The sequence below is a fragment of the Colletotrichum orchidophilum genome (assembly GCF_001831195.1).
Source record: "Colletotrichum orchidophilum strain IMI 309357 chromosome Unknown Scaffold_46.1, whole genome shotgun sequence".
NCBI classification, from domain to species: domain Eukaryota; kingdom Fungi; phylum Ascomycota; class Sordariomycetes; order Glomerellales; family Glomerellaceae; genus Colletotrichum; species Colletotrichum orchidophilum.
The window spans coordinates 184,721-208,065 of NW_019173002.1; the positions used below are offsets into that span (position 1 = coordinate 184,721).

The 23,345-nt window shown below is 52.7% G+C and overlaps 8 protein-coding genes across 8 annotated transcripts; 6 read left to right on the forward strand and 2 right to left on the reverse strand.

Annotated features, from left to right (window-relative positions):
* Nucleotides 1–59: 59 nt before the first annotated feature.
* CORC01_06253 (uncharacterized protein) lies at nt 60–1,950 on the forward strand (the record flags this gene model as incomplete). The annotated part of the gene is made up of 3 exons (XM_022617894.1): nt 60–940; nt 997–1,180; nt 1,234–1,950. 3 exons carry the CDS (start codon nt 60–62, stop codon nt 1,948–1,950), a joined length of 1,782 nt encoding a protein of 593 aa, XP_022475611.1.
* A 427-nt stretch (nt 1,951–2,377) lies between these two features.
* On the forward strand, nt 2,378–2,971 carry CORC01_06254 (myo-inositol 2-dehydrogenase; the record flags this gene model as incomplete). The annotated part of the gene is made up of 2 exons (XM_022617895.1): nt 2,378–2,569; nt 2,774–2,971. 2 exons carry the CDS (start codon nt 2,378–2,380, stop codon nt 2,969–2,971), a joined length of 390 nt encoding a protein of 129 aa, XP_022475612.1.
* A 38-nt stretch (nt 2,972–3,009) lies between these two features.
* On the forward strand, nt 3,010–3,373 carry CORC01_06255 (myo-inositol 2-dehydrogenase; the record flags this gene model as incomplete). The annotated part of the gene is made up of 2 exons (XM_022617896.1): nt 3,010–3,096; nt 3,128–3,373. The coding sequence occupies 2 exons, from the start codon at nt 3,010–3,012 to the stop codon at nt 3,371–3,373; spliced, it is 333 nt and encodes a 110-aa protein (XP_022475613.1).
* Nucleotides 3,374–3,907: 534 nt separating this feature from the next.
* Nucleotides 3,908–6,136, reverse strand: CORC01_06256 (uncharacterized protein; the record flags this gene model as incomplete). Its single annotated transcript, XM_022617897.1, has 7 exons — nt 3,908–3,975; nt 4,074–4,844; nt 5,053–5,214; nt 5,266–5,715; nt 5,767–5,854; nt 5,936–6,062; nt 6,114–6,136. The coding sequence occupies 7 exons, from the start codon at nt 6,134–6,136 to the stop codon at nt 3,908–3,910; spliced, it is 1,689 nt and encodes a 562-aa protein (XP_022475614.1).
* Nucleotides 6,137–6,924: 788 nt separating this feature from the next.
* CORC01_06257 (MutS domain V) lies at nt 6,925–10,115 on the reverse strand (the record flags this gene model as incomplete). The annotated part of the gene is made up of 9 exons (XM_022617898.1): nt 6,925–7,439; nt 7,495–7,643; nt 7,691–7,965; nt 8,013–8,413; nt 8,468–8,555; nt 8,612–8,875; nt 8,929–8,969; nt 9,019–9,340; nt 9,396–10,115. The coding sequence occupies 9 exons, from the start codon at nt 10,113–10,115 to the stop codon at nt 6,925–6,927; spliced, it is 2,775 nt and encodes a 924-aa protein (XP_022475615.1).
* A 352-nt stretch (nt 10,116–10,467) lies between these two features.
* Nucleotides 10,468–12,081, forward strand: CORC01_06258 (uncharacterized protein; the record flags this gene model as incomplete). The annotated part of the gene is made up of 2 exons (XM_022617899.1): nt 10,468–11,107; nt 11,159–12,081. 2 exons carry the CDS (start codon nt 10,468–10,470, stop codon nt 12,079–12,081), a joined length of 1,563 nt encoding a protein of 520 aa, XP_022475616.1.
* A 551-nt stretch (nt 12,082–12,632) lies between these two features.
* Nucleotides 12,633–14,244, forward strand: CORC01_06259 (WD domain-containing protein; the record flags this gene model as incomplete). The annotated part of the gene is made up of 2 exons (XM_022617900.1): nt 12,633–12,857; nt 12,919–14,244. The coding sequence occupies 2 exons, from the start codon at nt 12,633–12,635 to the stop codon at nt 14,242–14,244; spliced, it is 1,551 nt and encodes a 516-aa protein (XP_022475617.1).
* A 5,245-nt stretch (nt 14,245–19,489) lies between these two features.
* On the forward strand, nt 19,490–20,261 carry CORC01_06260 (uncharacterized protein; the record flags this gene model as incomplete). The annotated part of the gene is made up of 3 exons (XM_022617901.1): nt 19,490–19,513; nt 19,805–19,965; nt 20,045–20,261. The coding sequence occupies 3 exons, from the start codon at nt 19,490–19,492 to the stop codon at nt 20,259–20,261; spliced, it is 402 nt and encodes a 133-aa protein (XP_022475618.1).
* Between the last annotated feature and the right edge of the window lie 3,084 nt (nt 20,262–23,345).

Here is a 23,345-nt window from a genome sequence, read left to right on the forward strand (position 1 = left end):
AAATTGCAAGAAGAAGAACAACACAAAAGCCCCTGCTTCATCACCTCACAAACTATAAGATGTTCGTCAACCTCATCTTTCGAATCCTCTCGCTACCTCTCATCCCATTCAGAAGATACCTGCCTCCATCTCCACCATCTTCATTGCCCCGTACTAGAAAACTACTTCCTCAAGCTGAGCAGCCCTCCCCGAGTCCTCCGTTGCTCAAATCCACCGCCATGTACGTCTACCTCGGAAAGCTCGACTGGAAGCCATATGGCTTGGACGAGACCTTCGTCATCACCTTGCCCAACGGTCCCGCCCGCGCAGGCGACCCCGCCTACCTCTTCTCACAGTGGACCAAGGACGCCCGCGGCACTGAGAAGGCCAATTGGTTCCTGGATCTTGTCGTCGATAAGGTCTCCAAGACCCAGAGCGGTGACGATGTCTTCACCCTCAAGAACTCCCACTACTACTCGTGGGAGATCACTTCCCAGAAGGTCTATGGAGAACTCAAGGTTACCATGTCCAACCCCAACAAGGACAAGAGCACCTTGACCTTGAACCGTATTTGGAAGTCCGAGTCCGAAGTCCCTTCTGGCTCACTTCGCATCTGGACCGGCAAGATCAACTGGCCCAGCTACGCGACCAACGAGATGGCCACCTTCATCGTCCCCGAGGGCTTCGGCAAGGACAAGCCCGTCTTGGCAGTCTGGCAGTGGACCAAGAATGGTCAAAATAAGCCAAAGAATCCCAACGTCCACGTCGCTAAACAATCCATCCTTGCTGGTCCCGAGAAGAGTGTGAAGTTTGAGTACGACTCTTTTTATCATCTGACCTGCACCTGGCAGGAGAATACCGAGAGACTTGCTGTCCACATGAAGGGAAGTGGAATTGAGAGCAACGTCAGTAAGGACCTCGGCGAATTCGCTCTGGCTGCTCATTACGATCGTCACTCTCAGTCAGTATAATCCTTTCGCCCGATGTAAACATCTCTAACAATCCTTTCCAAAACAGTGACTTCAACCCGCCAGAGTCCACCCCCAACAAATCCGAAGTCTACCACCGGCTTCCTCAAACTCAGCCGTCTCTTCCTCGCATTCTGGCGCCCATGCCTTTCCCTCGCGGACTTGTTGACACCCTGACTCACGCTCAGGCTTTCATCGACCAAGCTGGCTACCTTGCCAAGTATGCCGAGGATGTAAGTTGTCACCGCGTTTACTTCGTCAAAGATGGCAAACTAATGATTCGCAGCGATTCAAGGCTCTCGACTCCGACCTCCACATCCGCGATCACCAGCTCGCCGCGGCTGAGACCGAGATCCGGGAGCTCACGAAGAACAGGGATATTCTGGCTAGCGATGACAAGGAGCAGAAGGCGAAAATTGTTGCGCTTGCGGAAAGACTTCAAAAGGCCCAGGAAGAAGCGAAGAAGCAGGAGGCGGTGGTGGCCAAGCTTCAGAACGCTCTCAATGACGGACAAAAGCACGACGCCCAGGACCACCAAGAAATCGAGGATCTGAGGGCCGCCAGGATTCAACTCAAGAGAGAGTTGGACCAAGCCCTGCCCGCCCTTGCTGGCGCCAGGGCTAAAGTCGTAACTCTGTCGGAGGAGATTCAAAGGCTGAAGGCCGCAAAGAAGGCGGCTCTGTCTGAGCTTGCCATTCAGCAAAAGCTCAACAAAACTCTTACAGAAGAGATTGAACAGCTCAAGAAGGCCAATAAACAGCTCAGAGACGATTTAGAGCCCCTTCGAGAGGATAACAAAAGGCTTTCCAATGAAGTCGAGTATAAAAAAGCAGCAATCGATAGAAAGGATGCCGAACTCAAGACCGTACGAGCCCAGAAGTTTACCGCTGACTCGCAGGTCAAAGACATCGGGGACAAGTTCGACGCTATCGAGAAGGAGAAGAATCGATACTGGGATGTTTTGAACAAGCATCGCCTTCTCCAGGAGATTCAGATTGTTTGAGCTCTTTTCTGTAGCCACTGGAATTTCTCTCACCCGGTGCCTTTTCTTTCGTTACCTTCGCTTTGACGCTAGTCATTCACAAAGAAGTCGTCACTTGAGTCAGTTGCAGAGAATCATTCTCTCATACCGACACTAGAAGCATCCTCCTTGATTTTTCTACAATAATCTAATTAATTACCGTCATCTTATTCAAGGCTACATGAAATCAAAATTTCTTCTCAATTTTCGCTGTCTACCTAACTTTATCCATGTTGATACCCCTCCAACCATCCGATTGCATACCAGAAGAAATAGACATGGATGTAGACCACACGCTACCCGTGACGATCACAACTCACTCCCGGACACCGGATTCATCTCTGTCTCTTCGTCACCATACCAAACACCGAACCATAAGACAAAAAGACAAAAAGACAAAACAGAAAAAATGTCAACCAAGAAGTTCCAAGCAGCCGCCGTGGGTCTCGGCCGCATGGGCAAGCGCCACGCCCTCAACTTCCACCAAAACGTGCCCCGCGCGACCCTCGTCACCGTCTACACGTCTTACGACGATATGCTTGCCCACAAGGGGCTCGAGGCCGTCTTTCTGACCTCGGTGACCTCTATCCACGCCAAACACGTATTGTGTGAGAAGCCGTTGGGCACGACTGTGGAAGTTGGAAGTTGCCTCTCAATCCTCTCTCTCTCTCTGAGAGTCCAGGAACAAAAGTTCCTTTCCATGTAAAGGGAAATTTCCAAGCATTGAAGTAAAGCTCACACACCGGAACAACAGTCACAAACCATCGTAGACGCGGCCGCAAAATAGTTAGACCTCAAATTAAAGTGCGGCTTCTCCTGCCGCGACGCCCACAAAAAGATGCAACAAGGCCTCATTGACCGGCCCCCCGCCATTCTCCACAGCCAGACACGCGACGTCCTCAACCCGTCGGGCTTCTTCGCTGCCTACGCCCAGTTCTCGGGCGGCATCTTTGTCAACTGCAGCACCCACGATATTGACCTCTCGCTTTGGTTCTTGGACTAGGAAAAGTTCAGGTGAAATCCGTCCACGCCGTTGGCATCATGGCCGTCGAGCCCGACCTACGCAGGCATAATGACCGCTACAACGCTGTCGGCACCTTCGAGTTTATGATGGCGCACCGCGTACCCGTATGCCTCGAGCATGATGGCTGCGGGTTAGGTGGACTCGACCGAGATTATTGGTACCAAGGGCAAGCTGCCGGTGAGCCTGTTACCGGCGGAGAACTATGTCAAAATTTACAAGACGGGAAGAGATCCGGTAGTAGTTGCCGCAGACTTACTGGGACCGTTTCAGGGCTACTTTACGACGGAGGCGATTGAGTTTACGGAGAGAGTACTGGAGGACAAACCTTTGCCGATCAAATTGGCTTCCGCGGTGGCTGCTGTCAAGATTGGTGCGGCGTAGGGGGAGTGAATGCTTAAGAGAACCAAAATCTGGTTTGACAAGGAGGATGATCGGACGGAGAGGGCTCAGTTGTAGACTTTCATCTAACTCAATTCAGCCTTCATGGCCTATGTTAATCTGCAGAACCACTTTGAAAACGGACGTTGTGTTTGGAAACTCCCATAGTCGCTGCCTTCACATTTCCTTATGTGCCTCCTCAACCATGTCCCTGGACAGACTCCATTCCAAACACTTCGGAGACCGTCATGTGCAATGGCACGCAATACTCAACATGATAGTTTCTTGGGCGGACAAAATCAGCACTAACAGGATATCAGCTGTATTCTGGGCCGTTTCGAAATTTATTCTCACCTCGTATCGAAGTCCGCGTGTTGGATATGCCCCGAGCCTTAGACATATTCTATCACTGCAACTTTTCTGTGTGTTGCTGCAGCACTGGGACAACACTTATGGGCTGCAACCCCCCAGTCATGAATAAGAGTGATGCTGCATCACTTATGTTTCTTTTGTTGGGATTTCCGCGAAAACTCGATTTCAAGAAGGGTTGCAGTCGAGGGGAGGTCCATCGAGGTTGACTGTCGACTCCAAAGGACTGTAATTTTCTGTGTCGAAGGTGAGAGAAAGGCCTTTGGCAAATAGAGCAACCAGTGGCAAAACTGAACCACGCACCACCAAAAATAAAAGGCCCTTGGGGACTCACCAGGGGGCTCGACTACTAGCCGACCTCTCTTGATTTGCTTGGCCGTAGCACTGTCAGCCTTCCACGAGCTTCTGGCCACAGGAGAGGGGTTGCGCATCGCTCTTCCACGGAAAGACGACGAAGCAATCTTCTGGGCATGGCTGGCAGCAGCATTGATTTTTGGTCCATCAGATTGCTCCTCCTGCGATCCGCCGGTGAATTGATAGCCTCTGGGAAGGCTCGCACTGTTGAAAGCGTATGAACGACGTGACCACTCAGGGATGGCGGGAGCAAATGTCTCCTCCGTCTGACTGACACGTGAACCGCTCAGCACATACTCTCTCCTGGTTCGTTCGATGACCCCGGTGATGGGTGTCTGTTCCTCGTGAATGTAGCTGGAGCAATCGAATGCTGATCCTCCCGATTGCATGCGTTCCATGACCTCAGAGACGGCACGTCTCTCCTCATACTGAGATTTGGACTCCTCTGAGACTTCAACAGTGCGCGTCTCAGCTTTATTAGAAGCTAATGGCACAGTGAATTCGCTCTCTCTTGTGTTAGGGATAAAATTACCACGACCCTCGCTGCAAGATTCCCAAGATTCCTGAGTGGAAGCATCTGAAGTTGATGCATCGGCGATCGTAAGAGGGAGGGCCACATTCTCAGTAGCCGTCTTTGACAGCCCTGAAAATTTGTGCGGTGAGGCTTGGTCCATAGCCACAGATCCTTTCTTCAAATCGGAGTCCGTCTCCCTCGGGTAACGCCTCGAGGTCTGTGGAACATTGAATACTACTGCCATTCGGTTAGCCTATGAGCTTTACTAATGAAGAGTCTGAAGCCTGGGTTACAGGCCACCAGAGGTCTGCAAAGGGGAATTAGATCAGTGAAAAAGAATACATGCTTTTGGCATCCGTAGAAGAACTGAAAACCCGCTCAAGTCCAGGCTTGGCCATTGTTCTTGAGAAAGTTTGCGGTGAATGATTGGCTCCATCCGTTCGACCTTTGCCTTCCGTGTCGAATTCCACCATGTATTCGGGCTTGCTGGGCCGAGGAGTCACCTCTTCTTGTGAGGCCTCAATACGAGCATCGTTTGCCGCGGCCGTGAGGATGTGTCTCCTCAGAGTATTCGGCGGTGGAATATTACATTGCGTTCCTGCTTCGACTTCTTTCTGTTAGTGAAAGTAGAGTTGCTTCTTCCCGGCCAAAGTCTTACCAAAACGTTTGGAGACGTCAGTATCATGTTTGGCGTCGGTTTGGGAACCTGCGTCTCTCGTCTCCTTGATAACGGCGGTCTCCTTTGTCTTTTTCTCGAGAATCTGAATGTGATCAACAGCGGTGGAAAGAAGTTCCCAACAAAAGACTGGGTTCTGTTTCAAAAGATTCGAAAACGTGTCTTGTCGGAGCAGCATCGAGAGATGGGGACCTATTGCTCTCTGTAGCTCTTGGCGCATGAACACCCAAGAGTCTGTCTGCTCGCCGACGATAACTTCAGCCGCCATCCAGAAGTCTCCAACCATCTCGATATTGTTCGACAGAATATCACCAAGCAAGTTGCCTGTTTTCGAAGCAATCTTCTGTTGCAGCGGAAGAATGATGAGTGTGGCGGATACCTCGTACATCGCGAGGAGCTCGATCGACTCAGTCTTTTCGTCTACCACCTTCTCTGTTCAAAATTAGCAAACCTCTTCTTCCGAATGCAGACGCAGTATCTCACCTCCAAAGTAGAAGTACTTCAAGACGGTATTCAGAGCAGAGAAAGTAAACAAGTGTTCCTTGAGTGGAATTTTCCTGATGCCTTCTTGCTGGAGACGTTCGTCGATAGTCAGCAAACCTCTGAGCAGAGCAATCGACTTCGAGAGACGACAAAATACTTGAATACCTACCATCTGAATCATCTCGAGGATGTGGTCAATGAGGCTGCTCTTTCCTCGAATGACCTTGTCATGGAGCTCCCACTTGTTTACACCCATCGTGAGGTGAATGTCCGCATCCTTCTTGGTTTCCCAAAGGCTAAGAGACGGTCAGTGAATGAAGGGAATTGCGGGTTCCTAGTGTACTCACGATGAAAGGTCGGAATTCTCCATGCGTCTTTCTTCTGCCTTTGGCGTCAGAATAAAAGAGCTGCAGAAAGTGATTGATCTTGTGGTATGATGAAGAATTGAGCACGATTTCGGTTGATCTGAATACAGCCCAGGGTCGTAGAATAGACAGGTTGTAATGTGAATTGGTTGGAAGAATTGTTGAATCAAAAATTTTTCTTGTCAAAATGGATGGATGGGGGAGGTATCGAGGAAGCTGGTGCGAGGAACAGATCCGAGAAACAGTCGGGTACTTTCCGGTTGTGGAGGGTGGTGCCTTCCATTTTTGTCAATCTCCACGTACCTGTGGTAAAGTACCTTGTGTTGGGCCCGTCACAACACCTCCGAGGAAGGAGCAATGGTCATTCCCGCCTTCGCCCAGACTCGACCCTTAAGGCCCCTTAGGTAAGTAAGGTAGAAGAATTCAGACGATGTCGTAAGGTAAGTTCAGAAATAATGCTGGCAAGCTTCTCCCTACGTGCACAAGCCCTGAAAGACCCTTCTCAGAAGTATAAAGGGCAGTCAGAGTTTGACATTCCTTGACATCCTTTCTATGCACAAGAACAGAACAGGGCAAAGGTCAAGCTGGTAGGAGACAACGACACCAAATTCAGTCGGATTTGAAAATCCAGAAGAACCTTGAAATTCATATTGGAACAAGTTTGTCAAAGGCCATATCTACTGAACAATGTCAAAGGCGGTGTCCTGTCGAGTTCCCCTCATCCGCGCACTTTCGGCACTGTAATATATTGTTCCAAAATAATCTTCAGATCATTTGCACGCAAGACTACACCCTAGCTGCTCCAGAGAGACTCGACATCGACAGCATCGAAGACGTCTTCATCATCAAACTCATCATCCTCCTCGTCTAAAGTAGCCTCACTGATGGTGCTGCTGCTTTGATTTCCCCCGTTCTCGATGACGTCCATCCGCAAAACGAACTCCTCACGGAGACGTATCAAGTAGCTTCTCATTGATGACTCGTCCATCTCAGAGTTACTGACCTGCTTCAACTGTTCGTGTAGATTGAGAATAAGTTTACGCCGGTTGAGCATCTTTCTCGCCTGTGAGGACTGTTTGTTCTGTTCCCTTCGTTCACGCAACGATGTGGCAACCTGCTCCGCAACCTCAAGAAAACGCTTGGGAAACGCCATTGCCTTTGCAAGGGTAATGCCATACAGCAACTCTTCAGTCTTCCCCGACTCAACTTTGTACATCATAGTCATCTTGGGTACATTGTTGTCTGTCGTCGAGACCTGCGTGATAAGGTGAAGATTCAGTACTCCAGGACGATCGGCTAGGACGTCGGCTACTCTTGGTCAACTTCTGAACACAATAATTTGTGAATGTGTGAGGGGTCCCACCAATCTCTGTGAAGTGAGTTGCAAACCACACAATAGCACGACTCTGTATGAGGGCCTCGGCTATGGCAATCGCGATGGCGAGCCCATCTCTCGTGCTTGTGGCTCGGCCTAGCTCATCGATGATGACGATGCTTCGGTGGGTGACATTGCTTAAGGAAGTCAGCATGGACAGTTTCTCAGACATAATGACACGTACCTGAGAATGAATGCCATTTCTCTCATCTCTAGCGAGAAACTTGACATGTTAGACTCGATGTTGTCGTCAGTAGTCACCCGAGCAAAGATACTGTGAACGATTGGAAAACTAGCGTATTCAGCCGGCACGAAGCAGCCAATTTGAGCCATGATCTGAAGCAGAGAGATACTCTTGATGTATGTGCTTTTCCCACTCATGTTGCAGCCGGTCACAATCTGGAAACGGTGCTCCTCGGTGGCGTAATAGTCGTTCGGTACAAAGCCGCCCTTCAAAGTCTGTTCAAAATTAGTCCGCGCTCAGGGGACTACTTGATGAGCCAAACCTTGTCCATGATTGGATGTCTCGCAGCTTTGAGAGCTAGCGTATCTGATATTCCAGGTCGTGTCCAATCATACGTCGAACTTGCCTGTGCAAACGATGTAATCATGTCGAGCAGCGCAATTGAATCGCAGACGCGGTAGAGGGGTTGTAATTGCGTTCGAATACTGTCAATGAGATCCTGGATCACTTTGTCGCTCAGCATGACCACCTCGGCAACGGAGTCGGCGATTCTCTGATTCAATTTCTTGAGATGCATCGTAAGACATTCGATGTGCCGACCCTTCATCGTCTGGTTGACAAGCACCGCAGGTACGGCCCGGTCCTCGAAATCCACTGCCCGCATTCGGAGGCTATATTTGCGCCCATTATCGAACCTTAAGCTGGCGTCGATGCTGTGCTCGCCTGCAAGTTTGTTAGGATCAGAAGGGAACAATGGTGGTGATGGAAATCTATTACGGTTCAACTCTTCGACGTGTTTATGGACGTCATCTGTATTCTCTTTGTAAGCTTGTCTGGCAACATCTAGAAGCCCGTTGATTCCAGGCTGCCGCAAGGTTAGCCAGGTTTCAGCAACAGTGGCCAGAAATTACTTGCCTTGACCGCAAAGGTTCTTTGATTTCGTAGGTCGAGGGCGCTTTTGGCGTAATGGACATCCTCGTGAATACTCTGGTACACAAGCTCTCTGACTGCTCCAGTCAACTCCGGCCGGCAGAGGTCTCTAATTTTACTGAGAAGAGGGGACGCGGCAGGACCCAGGGCCTGAAAAACTGCAGGAACGGCGTCTATGAAGGTCTTGACTAAGAGAATATGGTTGATGGCTCTTTCTGATGCCTCGACGGACGGTTTGTTAGGAATAATGACGAGCTACATCAGTCAGCAGAACTCGGTGTAGGCTAGGTATCTTTGCAATCCAGTACCTTGGTCAGCATGCTCTCGACATCAGGAAACGCTTTTAGAGCTGTGACATGTCAGCAAACAGCCGAACTAGAGAACGGGGATGCTCAAACCTGTCCGAACCTCTGCAAACATGTCGTGGTTTGCAAGAAGTTCCTCCAAAGCGTCATATCTGGGCTCAAGATATGACTCTTTGAGGGTAGACGGTTGCAGTAGATTACTTCGAAGCACTCGACCGCCCATGGGGGTCAGTGTGTGCTTGATAACACCGAAAAGGCTGTCGTTAGATGTAGCTTGGCGGCGATTTTGTAGAACTTCAAGAGACATGATGGCAGATACGTCAATCATCATGGTATCTTCCGAGGGCTGGTAACGAATGCGAAGAGAGTGTGGAACAACTCTGATGGAAAACTCAATCTCCAAGAAACTCATGGCCTCGATAAAAGTCAGTACTACTTCTGGATGGTATGATTTTGTCGAATTCGGTTACCGCGGCAAATGAGCATGTTGCGTAGAAGCTGCCTTCAATGGCCACCTTCACGGCTTCTGCGTCTTCTCGGAATGCGAAGGTCTGAATACGGCTGAGCCCATCTATCTCTGACCAGTACTTTCTGTCAAGAGGTTTAATTGTTGTATCCGGCATGTGTTCCTCGATATGGCTATAGAGCCTCGACTTGGGATTCGGCGGGCAGCACGAGCTTACGATTAGGAGATGAGTTGGCTCCATGATTTGAAGCTTGTGAAGGGTTCGAACGAAGAACCTATTGTCAGAGATCTGGCTTAGAATTACCTCTCCGGTATCAATGTTGAAGAACACGATTCCAACGGCAGGGGTCACTCCACGAGCCTCGCTCAGCGCGCACACAATGGTGTGTTTGTCGCTGTTGGGCAGGAATGGGGTTCGTGACGTGCGGCTGGTGTAGGAAGTGCTCGGCCGGGTTGTGCGAGATCTTGATATCGTACCACTAGGTTCACTGCGATAATCGTAACTAGAGGTGTAGGCATCACCAGAAACAGGGTCTTCCGCCGAAGAAGGCATCGGCGTTGCCGTGTAAGAGCCGCCCACTCTCGGGTTTGCTGAGGCAGTGCCCGTTCTTGATGTTGTTTGGGAGAAGTACGGGGATGGTCTTCCATACGGTGCAGGTGTCTGAGAAGGCGTGGTCAAGAAGCCAGTCGAAGGCCTCGAGGGCCGTGAATATCGAGGGTCCATTTTACGGCTACATCAAGCCGGCTGAGGTGGTCGGTCTACAGGGCATGGGCTGGGAAGACGTCCGGTCCACAACAGCGGCAGGAGAAGAGTTTCAAAGCTGAGCAGGTATGAATCGAATCTGTGTCATCTGAATAAAGCCGATAGAATGATGGAATGTGGTTGAAGAGAACAAGAGGGCATCAAGCCAAAATCGCAGCAACGGACAACAGCTCCTGCCCGACTTATACGGACGAACCGGGGTTGTCCCGGCCGAGCCTATGGGTGGAGCCACTGGCCACTGGGCTTGCACCAGCCACACAAATCACGGGCCACCTCATGTCTCCAATGAATGCACAGCCACTAAGGTAATGCGATGTCGAGAGGTGGAGTCAAGTCGTCATCCCCACGGCCCCGATACGTCTGGAAGAGTTTGCGACAGGCTTGGAAAAGCAATCCGCACAGGAAGCCGAACCGCGTCGCGCCGCGACACCACGACTCGAAACCCCCCATCTCGACCGACACGGATCCGGGACCAGGCGTTGAAGCCATCGCGACACTGGTGTTCAGTCGCCGCCCCGCCGTCAACATGTTTGGCATCTTGGGCGCCCGCGACCGCAGCGACGGCACCGAGGAATATGCCTCGTTTGATGAGCTCTTCGCGGCGCTGAAGACGCGTATGCAAAAGGATGGGTACAAGGTCGTCAAGTCGCGTACGCATCGAAACAAGGTCGGCGGCACATACGAGAAAGGGAGCGAGGTCGTCAGATGCGATCTCGTCTGCGACCGCGGTGGGCAGCCTTACAAATGCACGGCGACACAGCTGAAGACGTCCACCAAGAAGACCAATTGCCCTTGGAAGGCCAAGGCCGTCAATCGCAAGACCCTGGGGAAATGGATCTTGACGATCATATGCAGCGAACACAACCATGAGGCGCGCACGCCTGACCCGCCGACCGATGAGGAGGATGCCGATGCCGAAGGAGATGCCGACATCGTTCAGGACGTATCAGTTGGTCCGTCTTCCTACGCTGCTGTTATCCGGTGCTTGATACTAACCTTCGTAGTCCCAGACGTGCAGAGCTCTGGCCCGGCCCCAGATCCCACAACAGCCGCCCTTCTTGCTGCAGTTGGTGCCTCCCCAAACACGATGCGCCTCACTGGCGATACTTTCCACAACTTTAAGTCGGAATATCGAAAGATGTCGAAACCAGAACGCCTGGGCATACTAGCCCAGATGCAACTGCGCATCGCGGCTATATACGCTGTCGAGAACGAGGACATGCAGCGGCAAGAAAGACAGGCCCGGCAGGAAAAGAAACACCAGGAGATTGAGGAGAGTCGACGCAAATCACAAAGCACACAACAACCACAGCAGCAGGCACCACAGCAACAACAGCCGCAACCACAGCCGCAGCAGCAGCCGCAGCAACAGCATCAACAACCTCCTCAGCCGCAGCAACAACAGCAGCATCAGCAAGTGCAGCATCAGCAATATCAGCAACATCAGCAACATCCCCAGCACCAGCAGCAACAAGTACAGAATCATAATCTTAACCACAACCACAACCACAACCACAACCGGGTTCAGCAGCAGATGAACCAAATGTCCCGGGATGGCATGGCCGGTATGTCCAAGCACCCGTTCGAGCAGACCACCCACGACGAACACGCGCAATATAGAGACCGACAAGCAGAGATTGAGGAGCGCAACCAAAGGACAATGCAGATGCGTGGGCAGCACCTCAACAACGCTTTCCAGCAGCAGAATGCCGTCCAGCAGACGCCCATTCCCGTGCCCCAGTTTGGCATGCAGCCGGCGCAAGGCCAGCCGGCAGTGTTCCATTCATACACGGCGCCGCCTACAAACAATGCAATGCCAAAGGGAGCGGCGGGTGGCTCGCCGGCCACGGGTTCAAAGAGGCGTGGCCGGCCAAAGAAGACGGCCATGGACCAGAGCCTCGACGCCAGTCTTCACATGGGGAGGTAGGTAGTAGACCGCTTCATGTCACTGGAAGGCTGGAAGGAAGGGAAGAGTGAGAGTGAGAGGGGGAGAGAGAGAGAGAGAGAATGTGTGACGAGTTTGAGAAAGGCTGAGTGTGTAATATGGAGGGGTATTACGGGATACCTTACCGGACGGAGGACTGGGGCAAGGCGTTTATAAGGATACCAGCATAGCAAGCTGACCGGACATGCTTATTTTTCTTCTCGCCAAAAAAGCACAGTTCCGGGAGAGAGCTGCCAGGATGGCTCTCGGAGTTTGTTCATCGTCTGAACCGGGGGTTATTTTATCTTATCAATGCCCTCACTAACAGAGAACTATTACACCCCCACCCGCGACTGCTAGCGATGACATTTTTTTGGGGCATGAGTGGGGACGTCGCAACCACGGGCAATTTTTGGCCGATGATCCTTGATCCGTCTGCACTTCAAAATTTCTGCCCCACCATCGCGCATCGCCGTCTTTGAAATATTTCTGACAATCCTGCCAAAAAAAAAAAAGGACTATTTTCGAGTAGGCGGTCAACCGGCGCAACAAACATGGCGACGGTACTCCCTCCGCCCTCGAAGCGCCAAAAGCGCGAGACGCTTGAGAAGACGCAGACGCAGCAAGATGTCACAGCCATGGCGCCGGGCCTCGAGGGCTCCTTCAAGGCTCGCTTCGTCGACGGCGACGGACAGCAACTGGCCGAGGTGATCGAGGTGCCCCTCGCCGACGCCTCTGAGAAGAACCTCACGCTCCTCCTCAATACCTTGCAAGGAAAAGTCAGTCATATCCTCCCATTGACGATACCACATACAACCCATTGTCTAATCCCCAAGACAGGACAGAGAAGACTTCCTGCCGTACAAATTCCGAATTCACATCCCAGACACAGACATCATCGTCGACCAGTACCCCACCAATCTCCTCGAACTCCTCCGCAGCCATGGCGTCGCAAATCCCTTTGAGACGACAGTCACCCTCAGCGCCGAACCCCAGGCCGTGTTCAAGGTGCAGGCCGTCACCCGCATGGCCCATCGTATCCCCGGCCACGGCGAAGCCATCCTCTCAGCCCAATTCTCCCCCGAAACGAGCAAGAGGTTAGCAACTGGCGGCGGCGACAAGACGGCGCGGATATGGGACACAGAGACGGGCACCCCGAAATTCACACTATCGGGCCACACCGGCTGGGTCCTCTGCGTGGCGTGGTCGGCTGACGGCCGCCGCCTCGCGACGGGCAGCATGGACAAGACGGTCCGTCTGTGGGACCCGGATAAAGGCGTCGCCGTCGGCCAGCCTCTGACAGGCCACGCGAAATGGGTCACCGGAATCGCCTGGGAACCCTACCACCTCTGGCGCGATGGCACCCCGCGCCTTGCATCCGCCAGCAAGGACGCGACGGTGCGCATCTGGGTTGTGAACACGGGGCGGACGGAGCACGTCCTCTCGGGTCACAAGAGCAGCGTCAGCTGCGTGAAATGGGGCGGCACAGGGCTCGTCTACACGGGCAGCCACGACAAGACGGTCAAGGTCTGGGACTCGGTCAAGGGCACCCTCGTGCACACGCTCTCCTCGCATGCCCACTGGGTGAACCACCTCGCTTTGTCCTCCGACTTCGCCCTGAGGACGGGCTTCTTCGACCACACGCCCACGCCGGACACGGAGGAGGCGCGCCGCGCAAAGGCAAAGGAACGCTTCGAAAAGGCCGCCAAGCTTCAGGGCAAGGTGGCCGAGCGGATCGTGTCGGCCAGCGACGACTTCACAATGTACCTCTGGGACCCGTCGCAGGGCACGAAGCCCGTGGCGCGCATGCTGGGCCACCAGAAGCAGGTCAACCACGTCACCTTCTCCCCGGACGGCACGCTCATCGCCAGCGCGGGCTGGGACAACCACACCAAGCTCTGGAGCGCGCGGGACGGCAAGTTCATCAACACGCTGCGCGGACACGTCGCGCCCGTGTACCAGTGTGCCTTCTCCGCCGATTCGCGGCTGCTGGTGACGGCGTCAAAGGATACCACGCTCAAGGTGTGGTCCATGGCGACGCACAAGCTTGCCGTCGACCTGCCGGGGCACCAGGACGAGGTGTATGCGGTCGACTGGAGTCCCAGGGACGGGCAGCGCGTGGGCAGTGGTGGAAAGGACAAGGCTGTGAGGTTGTGGTGTCACTGAGGGAGCAGTACTGCGCGTTATTGTTTTGCGCGACCCGGGTACACTTTGCCATGCGCAGTTATGCGCTTATGACGGATGGGTTTTTGGTAACTAGAATACGGATACACAAAAGAGAATATACCCCCTTTGTTCCCCAAAATCCCAGGTGTTCTCGTCGTGTGTAAAGAATGCGCAGGCTTCAGTACTAATTTGGCAAAAGCCAGATGTTTGTAATTATTCAATATCTGACACATTATCGGCACATCCATACCCTCTTGGAGCTTGGGTCGCGCGAGGTGTTGCACTCCGGGTTGAGTTCGTAGTTCAACGTCAACGAAGTATACCATTGGGGATTACCTATTCAACTTCTTGACATGGAATTTGCTAGACAAGGTTGACTCATGGACCAAATGTTCATTTCAAGCGTTTGGCAGAAGACAAAATATGTTGGCTGAATAGCGATACCAGCCTGCTTTCTGCTTTGCTCAGAGCACAGGGCTCTACTTGCAGCATCATCCTGGTGAACAAGGCGGAATGAAAGAAGCCCTCCGCAGACTACCTAATTTGATCTGCGTACTGTCAAATCCAATGCCGCCCTTCATCGGCTGCCATGTACGAAGGCCATCCCAGAATTAAATGATACTGATCTCAGGCACGCGGAAGAGACCGCTCAAGATTTTGATGACCGCGCTTAAAGCACCTCGCAAGAAGTTATCTAGGTACAGCCAAACAAGTAAAGGCTGTACGCGACGGACTGGGAGGATAAGAAGAAGACGGCGTCTGAGGATGGAGACATCGGGAAAATCACAACAGCCTCGTTCCTCGAAAGTATTCAAAACGTAACATCAACCTCGTTCGAAAGCGAAGACGAACGCATTACAAGCACTTCTCGGAACGCATGCCCTGATACCATGCCTAGAATCTCCATGAGAGACATTAGCGAGGACCTCCATGACACGCGCGAGAGATGGACACCCATAGCCGGCTGCCTTTCTTCAAGCTAGCTCGCCGTGGTAACACATATCACAGTCTGCTTCTGGTGCATCTTTGAAGATGTTGAAAAAAACTGCAGCTTTTTGAGACATAGTAAGCGCCAGAATAGCGAACCGATGACGAGCCGTCGGCTCACTAGAGCCCCGAGACTGATCGAGGAACAAGATTCTGCGATACCTCTACTCGTGGCTACCGGCGGGAGCACCAGCTAGGCCATTCTTAAGTTCCACGCCGTCTATCCGCAGACAACATCCCGAGTTGACTCTGAAGATGTTCCCCTCGGTCATTCATCAAGTGGCTCTACCGGAAGGAGTTCACAAAGTGGTCCACGACTTCATCACAGCTTAGCCGATATGAGGTAAGTAGGACTCCTGGGAAAAGTCTCCGACTAGGGCCAACCTCCGTTTTGAGCAGCAACGAGCTTACCATTCACATAACGCTACAGGAGCCAAAGCATACCTCATGCGTTCCATTCCCCACGACCGGTCCGACAAACCAGCCCGCAAGATCCTGGAGATGCAGGAGCACTCCATGACCCCCAGGTTCATGCTGATCTCCAACCACATTGACGGAACGGCTCTGGCACATCCATAGACTACCGCGTTCGATATCCGAATGATGGCAGTGGTTTATGGTCGAGAGAGGACTGAGGAACAGTGGAGGACACCGATGAATTCGGTCGGATTACGACTTGTTAAAATCCGGAGGTTGACGTCTCTGTGCATAATGTCCTTGATGTCGAACTTCTGAGGTAGTTTGCCTCGTATAAGGATGGGTCAAGGTAGCCGAAATTACATGTACATGTGAAATATTGTAACCGAATCTCTTGCACAAACCTGGACTAGAGTGACCTCTGCTTCATACTTTCAGATTAATATTGGAAAATCTGGTATTGACCTCAGTATCCCGTCTACATCTTACTGTACCGCAGGCAAGTTACTTCCATCTGAATGTCATGACCTCGTACCACATTTTCCTTGTGGAACCAAAGGCAGGGAAGTCAGTAGCAGGGCATAACAGAACATTGCCGACGATTACAAATTGACATCTGGCGAGTTCAAATCTATGATTTTCCTGGCCAAAATAGATAGCATCCCCTCACTCGCCCGAATCGATTAGAGGCCCAACCGGCCCGGCTTCACCTCTCCACAACTTCTGTGTCATCGGCCCCACTTACGGACCAACGGGGGCCTGCAATCGGGGACTCTCGCGGAATTCTGTCGGGAGACTCGGGACAGGACGGGCACACCGGCAAATGAATCAGGTGTTTCGGCAGCCGAGGTCACGCCATGGGTACGGCCAAGTCCACAGTAACTCAAGGCAAGGAAAGCCACTTTTGCCAGGCGTAGCCTGCAAACGTCGTGTACTCGGAATGTATCCTGTCGTCGAATGTTGAGCAACACGAGATCGGCTTTCGCATGCATCCCAAGCCCATCCATCACCAATAGTCACCGCAGACTCACAACATTGACAAGAAGAAAAACGCTGCCGTGAAACGCGCCATCGTTATCACCCAACGGCAAGGATAAAAAATGCCCTATTGCCGCACCGCGATTCTTGATAGACCTCGTCCATCCTAAAGCCAAGAATAGGACAGAGATACTATTCGCTATTTGTATCCGCGGTGGGACGAGCCACGGGATTGGATGTCCTTCATACGGTAGTCTCTATACCAATCACCAATTGCATTTGCCGAGGCCCGAAGTTAGAACGAATCAGCATAGAGCTGAATGTCTGCGCAGACAGAAGAGGCTCAAAAAGTAAAAGTACGACGGCAAAAGGGGATAGAAGGTAGATTACTCCTGGCTCAAGACCGCGTGCTGCACGTCGTCACGGCCGGCATGCGTTTGCACCTCTGCAATGGATCCTTGGCATTAGTCCGTCGAACCCGATCGTTCCATCTTTGGGCCGCCCCTCTTCCCCAATAAGAGCTTATCATGTACACTGTAGTAAGTATCTATACTGCGTCTCTGTCCGCATCGAGGGCAGGGCAACCATCTAGATTGGGTTAGGAATCCCGTGCCGCTGGTGGGTTGGTGGATGTGCATCGTTGCCCCATCCCCGTCCGTTCTGACACGAGCATGATGGCATCCCGTCGGCGGTGCATGGAAGTGCACAGTACGTGTAAACGTGACCGACTACCTTACCCAGTGCTGTGGCGGAACTGCAGGACCGGGCCGCCCCTAGTAAAAGTATCGAGTAAGGCCGGGCACCGCCGTGTCGAGCCGGGACGTTTGATACCTCGCCCGGCCAGCCGAGCGCTAACGAAGAGTTGCTGTGCTAGCGTTTTACTATCAAATCCTCACCTTGACCTCCTCAAACGGTCAACATCAACGCAGAGTGTCAGACGGGGAATTCTAGAACCTGAAAGAGGGACCAAAAGGTTCCTCAGTGGGCCAACTCGAAACAGAGTGACCTAGATCCGGTTGAGATTTACTTCGTACCCAGGCACTGGAAAGGCGGCTTCGAATAAGATGGGCGGGGAAATTCTATCATATATGATGAGTCTCTTTCCGTGTCCAGACAGGGGCACATATGCCAAGCGGCTGGTTTGCAATCGGCGCCTGGAGAGGAGAGGCACGACGTGGCCGACTGGCTACTACCAGTCACGCTTTGTTTGACCAAGCTGGTTCCGACGCGCGTTGCGCGCCGGAGGGATGGCTGTCTGCCATATCGCATTTAGCCTATAGAATCAACAAGAGCCGAGTGTCCACTGCACCATCGGAAGATGTCGGGGGCGTGCTATCGAGGTGGTTGAAGATATGATATCAATGAGGGTGTCGAGGAAGACTCGTGAAAGTTGACATCAAATAGATTTAGGAATAGGGCAGAAATGGGGTGCATGGATGCACCACAGCGCGGCTGCGGTTGACGTGAGGAGAAGAGGATGATTAGACTGGGGTCTCAAAGTGTGGGGAAAGATGGGACATCATGGACATGGACTTGAAGTGAACCAAACTGTGGATTCCCCCGTGTGGATTGTGAAGTTGGATGCCACGAGGTTGACATGAAGGCTTTGACTGGAGGAACGACGACGTGTTCGAGGACCAGCTCCTCCTTTCAGGGGTTGATTGGGCCGCATCAACTTTCAGAGTCACAGCCGCTTTGGCTGGCGGCCGCTGCTGAGGCATTTCTTACTCTGTGGTGTTTTGTTTTGTTAGACATGGTGCCCAACTCAACTCAACAACCATCAAGCAGGGCGGTTGGCGATAGGAGACACACGCAGCCGACCTCATATTGCCGCAGTACTTGCCGATCGGCGTTGCATGTAACGAGCCTGCAAGCGTGTCGACCCTTGGCAAGTCGCCCAATGCAAATGGCACTGTCGTATGGGCTACTCTAAAACTCAGCAACATTGCGCTGATCGTGGCTGCATCGTGAAGAATAGTAAGCAGGAACGAGGAGCGGTTCAAAGTCGCTCCTTTCCCTTTACCCGAGGCCTCCCAAGTAGTCATGGAGGCGCGATGAGTTGACACACGAGTCCAGGCCCCCAGGTCTCATGCCTGGCAGTCCAGAATCGTAGCAACGCGCGTTCTGGAAAGAGAATCGGCCTTTTTGGTGCTCTTGTCACTCGCTGCCAGGCCCTCTCCATCTCTGCCTGGTTAGGATAGGCGAGGATATGGCTTGCTTGAACATCTTCTGACGAACTGCTCTTTTGGGACTCTTGCAGGAGGCACATGTTTCCAAGATGACCGCGAGAATGGGGCGATAGTCGGGGTAGTGATAGGGCCAGTAGATGACTGACATGGGTTCCTGTGGAATTTCTTCATAGGACGCACCCTCACGGAATCCAAAAATCCAGAGCAAAGTTTCCCCGCGCCGTGGTCTCTCCGAAGCTCGATGTCGAAGTGGGCGCTGCCGAGCCACCCCGCCCGCTTTGGAGGATAGGAAGCTGGGCCGAACTGGCCGTATGATTGACTGAGTGTTTACCTGATGGAGACAGAGTAGTTACTCTCCCAAGTTAATCTCTGTGTGTGCAGAGGGGCCTCCTGTCACATGGGCAAGCTGCTCCATCTCGAATATGGGCCACACCAAGTCCTCAACGCCGCCGAAGAAAGAGAGGGGAATTAAGAAGAGAGGAGACAAAAAAAAACAAAAAAACGTGGAACTTGAGTCCAAACTCACAGGGACCGGGGACCCGGCTAGAACCAGTGATTCTGTCAGGGGTGTCGAGACATGGGAGCAGGAGGGATGTTTGGAAGGTTGCTTTGGCCGCTCGCGCAAGCTTCAAACACCCCGCCCGTCCAAGCTGTTTCCATAGGTTCTGTTCAACATGGTGCTGAGCACTCCCCACGCTGTATGCCAGGCATTGCCTGAGAGCCTAAAATGATGGAATTGAGAGGTTGCATGATGGATTGAGTTTGGAGTCCCGCGTTAAACCAGGTCCGGCGTGGATGGCAGACTCTAGGGGACAAGCTCTGGGATCAATGTGGCCGGAGAGCATGCGATATCGGTTCGTTAGGCAGCCCTGTGACCAAGTTCGTGGAAGCTTTCCAGTGGTACCACAAGAAAAGGTTCTGCGACGGCAGACGGCAAAATAACGTAATGCTTCATGACTATGACAAGATTTTGACGATGTCCGTCCAAGGCGCCGCAGGCGCGGCAAACAACCGCCCAGAAAGCCATCCATTTCAGCTCCGAGGGTTTCGTCAGCGAGGCGTGCGCGGATGTATGGCCAAAGGATGGCCACGCGATGGGCGGCGAGTGGATGGGATTCCAAGGTGGTGTATCGTCAAGCGAAAGCGTCTTGTTCGTCGTCGCAAGGCGAAGCTGGTTATCTCTGGATGGATGGCGGGCTGTGTTGGGGTCGCACGAGTTGCATATGCAGCGTCGATATTGATGTGCAGGCGTACGGCGGACGACGTGCGTGTGCGCCAACCATTGTGGTGGGCGGCAACGCTGACAGGAAAGGGACGTCCTGGCATGGTGGTATCGCCGAGCTATTGGAGTACCTGGTGATGGTGGTGGTGATGGAGGCCGATGCTCGTGCTGAATCTCGTCGGGCACACCCAGACGAGGATGTGGTGGTTGGCGGGCTGCGATGATTTGTTGGTGATCTTTTCCAGTGCTATTGTTTGTCTTGCGTTTCCCCCTCACTCGAGCCAAAAAGGAGAAAAGAGGAGTCAAGGTGACGAAGAAGAGGGAGATTCGCGATGGAGAATAATGGACAAAGATGGGAGACAATAGAAGCGGAAGGCCACATAATGATGCCAGACACGATGCTTTCCAGATGATTCTTAGGGTAGCCACCACCAACCCATGGCTACCGTTAGACTTTCCCACAAGGGAGGCACGTCCCACTCCCGTCTGCGCCAAGGTGAGCGTACGGGTGAGCGTACCTCACCAAGCAGCAGTTGCTTGTTGGCGCGACGTGAGGCGTGAGAGAGGCAAGAACGCCTGGCGAGAAGAGGGCTGCGTCCATGAGACGAGTCTCGGTTGGTTCCTCTTCAGCTTGAATGAGGCGGACGGAGGGAGGTAACAAGGAGGCAAACGGGCTTGTCACGATGATCTCGTCGGCAAATCAGCAGACCGCGGAGGTCATGAATCGCAACATCTACTGGCTCGTGCTGTTCGTGATGTTGAGCGAGGAATGTCTGGGCCGGCCAGTCCAGGTCTGACAAGTTGAAATTGAAATTTAGATTGGAAGCCTGACTGAAGAGAGTTTTTTTAGTCACAAATGAGAGAATTCGACCATTCGCAGCGCGATGGAGAGAACCCCCCGGGCGATGGATATGATGGACCAAAGAGTCACAGGCGGCTCCTATCGGCCCTAGGGAGGACGAGATGTCATTAGTCCATCATCAATCATATTTGCCGTTTTGTCTTTTGCGCTCCCCATCTTTCGCGTTCTTCAGTCGTCGGCACACCACCCGTGTCTCAACCTCGGGGTGGAGGAAGTTTTTGGATCGCAGTCCAGCCCGCGTGATAGTCACGGATACACGTACCTACTAGGTTAATTAAGGAACATGCTGTCGGAACTGACCAGTTTTTCTGCGGCGCTGTGGCTTCCGTCCAGTCATTCCCGAAGCATCCTTGACGTTGTCTTGGGGCCAGGAAGATGGCGTGGATGGGCAGCATCATCATCCCTGTCAGGCCCCAAGTTTTTTTTTTAAAAAAAAAAAAAAAAAAAAAAAGTCACAACGGCACGGAAACCGAGGTGTGGATGTACGTACTGTTGTGCCCAGGGTAAGTAGGTAGAACTTCGTTTGCTCGCACCGCGAATCCGTTCCGGTCGCAGCATCACGGCAGCTGGCTTCTTCCAATTCTTTCCGCATGAGGTAGGATTCGTTTTCCGTCATGTTGCTCGGGATGATACACAAACCGGACCGCGCCTTCTTCTTTCTAATGGGAAAGATACAATGTACTTGGCTACGTAGTTCGTCGGCCTACAATAGCAACACTGATGAGCAACACCGAGTCAATGTACATGGTTGTACTCTGTTTTCACGGGTAAGCTCGTCTTACCGCGAAGGAGGGACGTTGCATTTCTCACATTGAGCTTTCCCCAGACGAGACGGCGGCTGGCCTGGGCCCCTCAACCGCTCGCTCTCGAACCCAAGAAAATGTCCGTTGCATGATGTGGCATGGTGTTGCATGCTATCTCGGGTTGGTTAGGGTGGATGAGGGCATCTCGCACCTCCTCCTCGATATGGAGGAGGAACGGGCAGGACAGACAAGGGAGATGGGACGCGATAACTGAGTTCCCTTTGATCTTTGGTTCTTCCTCTTCCGAGCAGTGTCACCCCGAGGTTGTGGCTGGTTAAAAGTCTCCTGCCATCCTGATCTTCGATCCCCTTCCCGTCCCTCGTTCTCTTCCCCACACCAGCTCTTTGGCTTTCTCGGCGCTTCCTTGATTTATCCCTGGGCCATTCCCAGCCCATCGCCGTCACCCTCTGGAGATCAAATTTCATCGAGCAACGGCACCCTTAGCCATACAGCCGTACAGCCATATACTCTCAGGAGTCTACATACTTGGAACCTTTGCGGAACAAAACCTCCTGGACCTATCCACCGTCCAACATCGTCGTCACCACCTCCGTCAATCATCAACTTCCCCTGTATTCTCCAGCCTTCGGTCCCGCTGCCATCGCCGTCTTCTTTCTCGTCTTCTTCATCACCGTCACTCCCCGGACGTCTGCTCCGCCGTGGGCCCGTCGGGTCCGTCGCATTGCACACGTGCTTTCAACTGTCGACCGCCAGGGCTGCGGCTGGCCACCCTGCACCCTCCCACCCCCTCGAGCCCCCCGTCTAGCCGTTCACCCGGTCTCCAGTGTCGAGGGTGCACCGCTGTTGCGACGTGGAACATCTTCCCCTGGGGCGCCAACTTAAAACGACATTTGACGCCGAGGGGAAAAGTTCGAGAGACGCTGATGACCTGAGCCAAAACACGAAACAGACCTTCGGTACCTCGCTCAATTAAATCCAAGTGAACAATCCACGATTTCTTTCATACGCAAGACCAGTTCAAAGTTCAACGGGAATCCCAACACACAGCACCACCAACCAAGCCTCAAAGGCCAACAAAATCGAACCAAACGACGAACGAGCTACGAAAGAAGTATAAGCTACCTTCTCAGTTGCAAGGAACAAATAGACGGTCGAATCAAGGTAGCTTCTCAGGCTAGCGGCAACCCCCGTTCCCCTTCCTCAAGGTCCCGTCTACGTCTGTCTACCTTGCTCGCTGCATCTCATCTTGCAGCAACAGCAGCAGTAGCAGCCTCTCTCGTCCAGGACTCGTCGACTGCGTCTCTCCGCTTCCGTCTTGTAGTAGACGGTTGTCGACGGCGTGCATTAGCTTTGTTTTGCCCAGTCTCGTGTTGTCGACGGTACGCCTCCGTGCACTGTATTGGCTCCCCCCGTCGCCGCCTCAAGGTACGTAGCTTGGTTTTCTCATTACGTCAGTGACGTTCCTCGCCCGTTGCGCAGGCGCTGGCTGGCACCTACCTACCTTGTGCCTTCCACCTTTTGTTGTTTGTTTCTTTCCATTCCCGGCCAGATATCCCCTCTCATCTCACCCTCATCTCATTACCTCTCATCCCTCACCTCAGTGGCCTCACCCGTGGCTTCATACAGCCCGGGGCTTGTAAAAGCGAGAGCAATTGAGATGTGAGTGAGCGAGTGATCTAGTT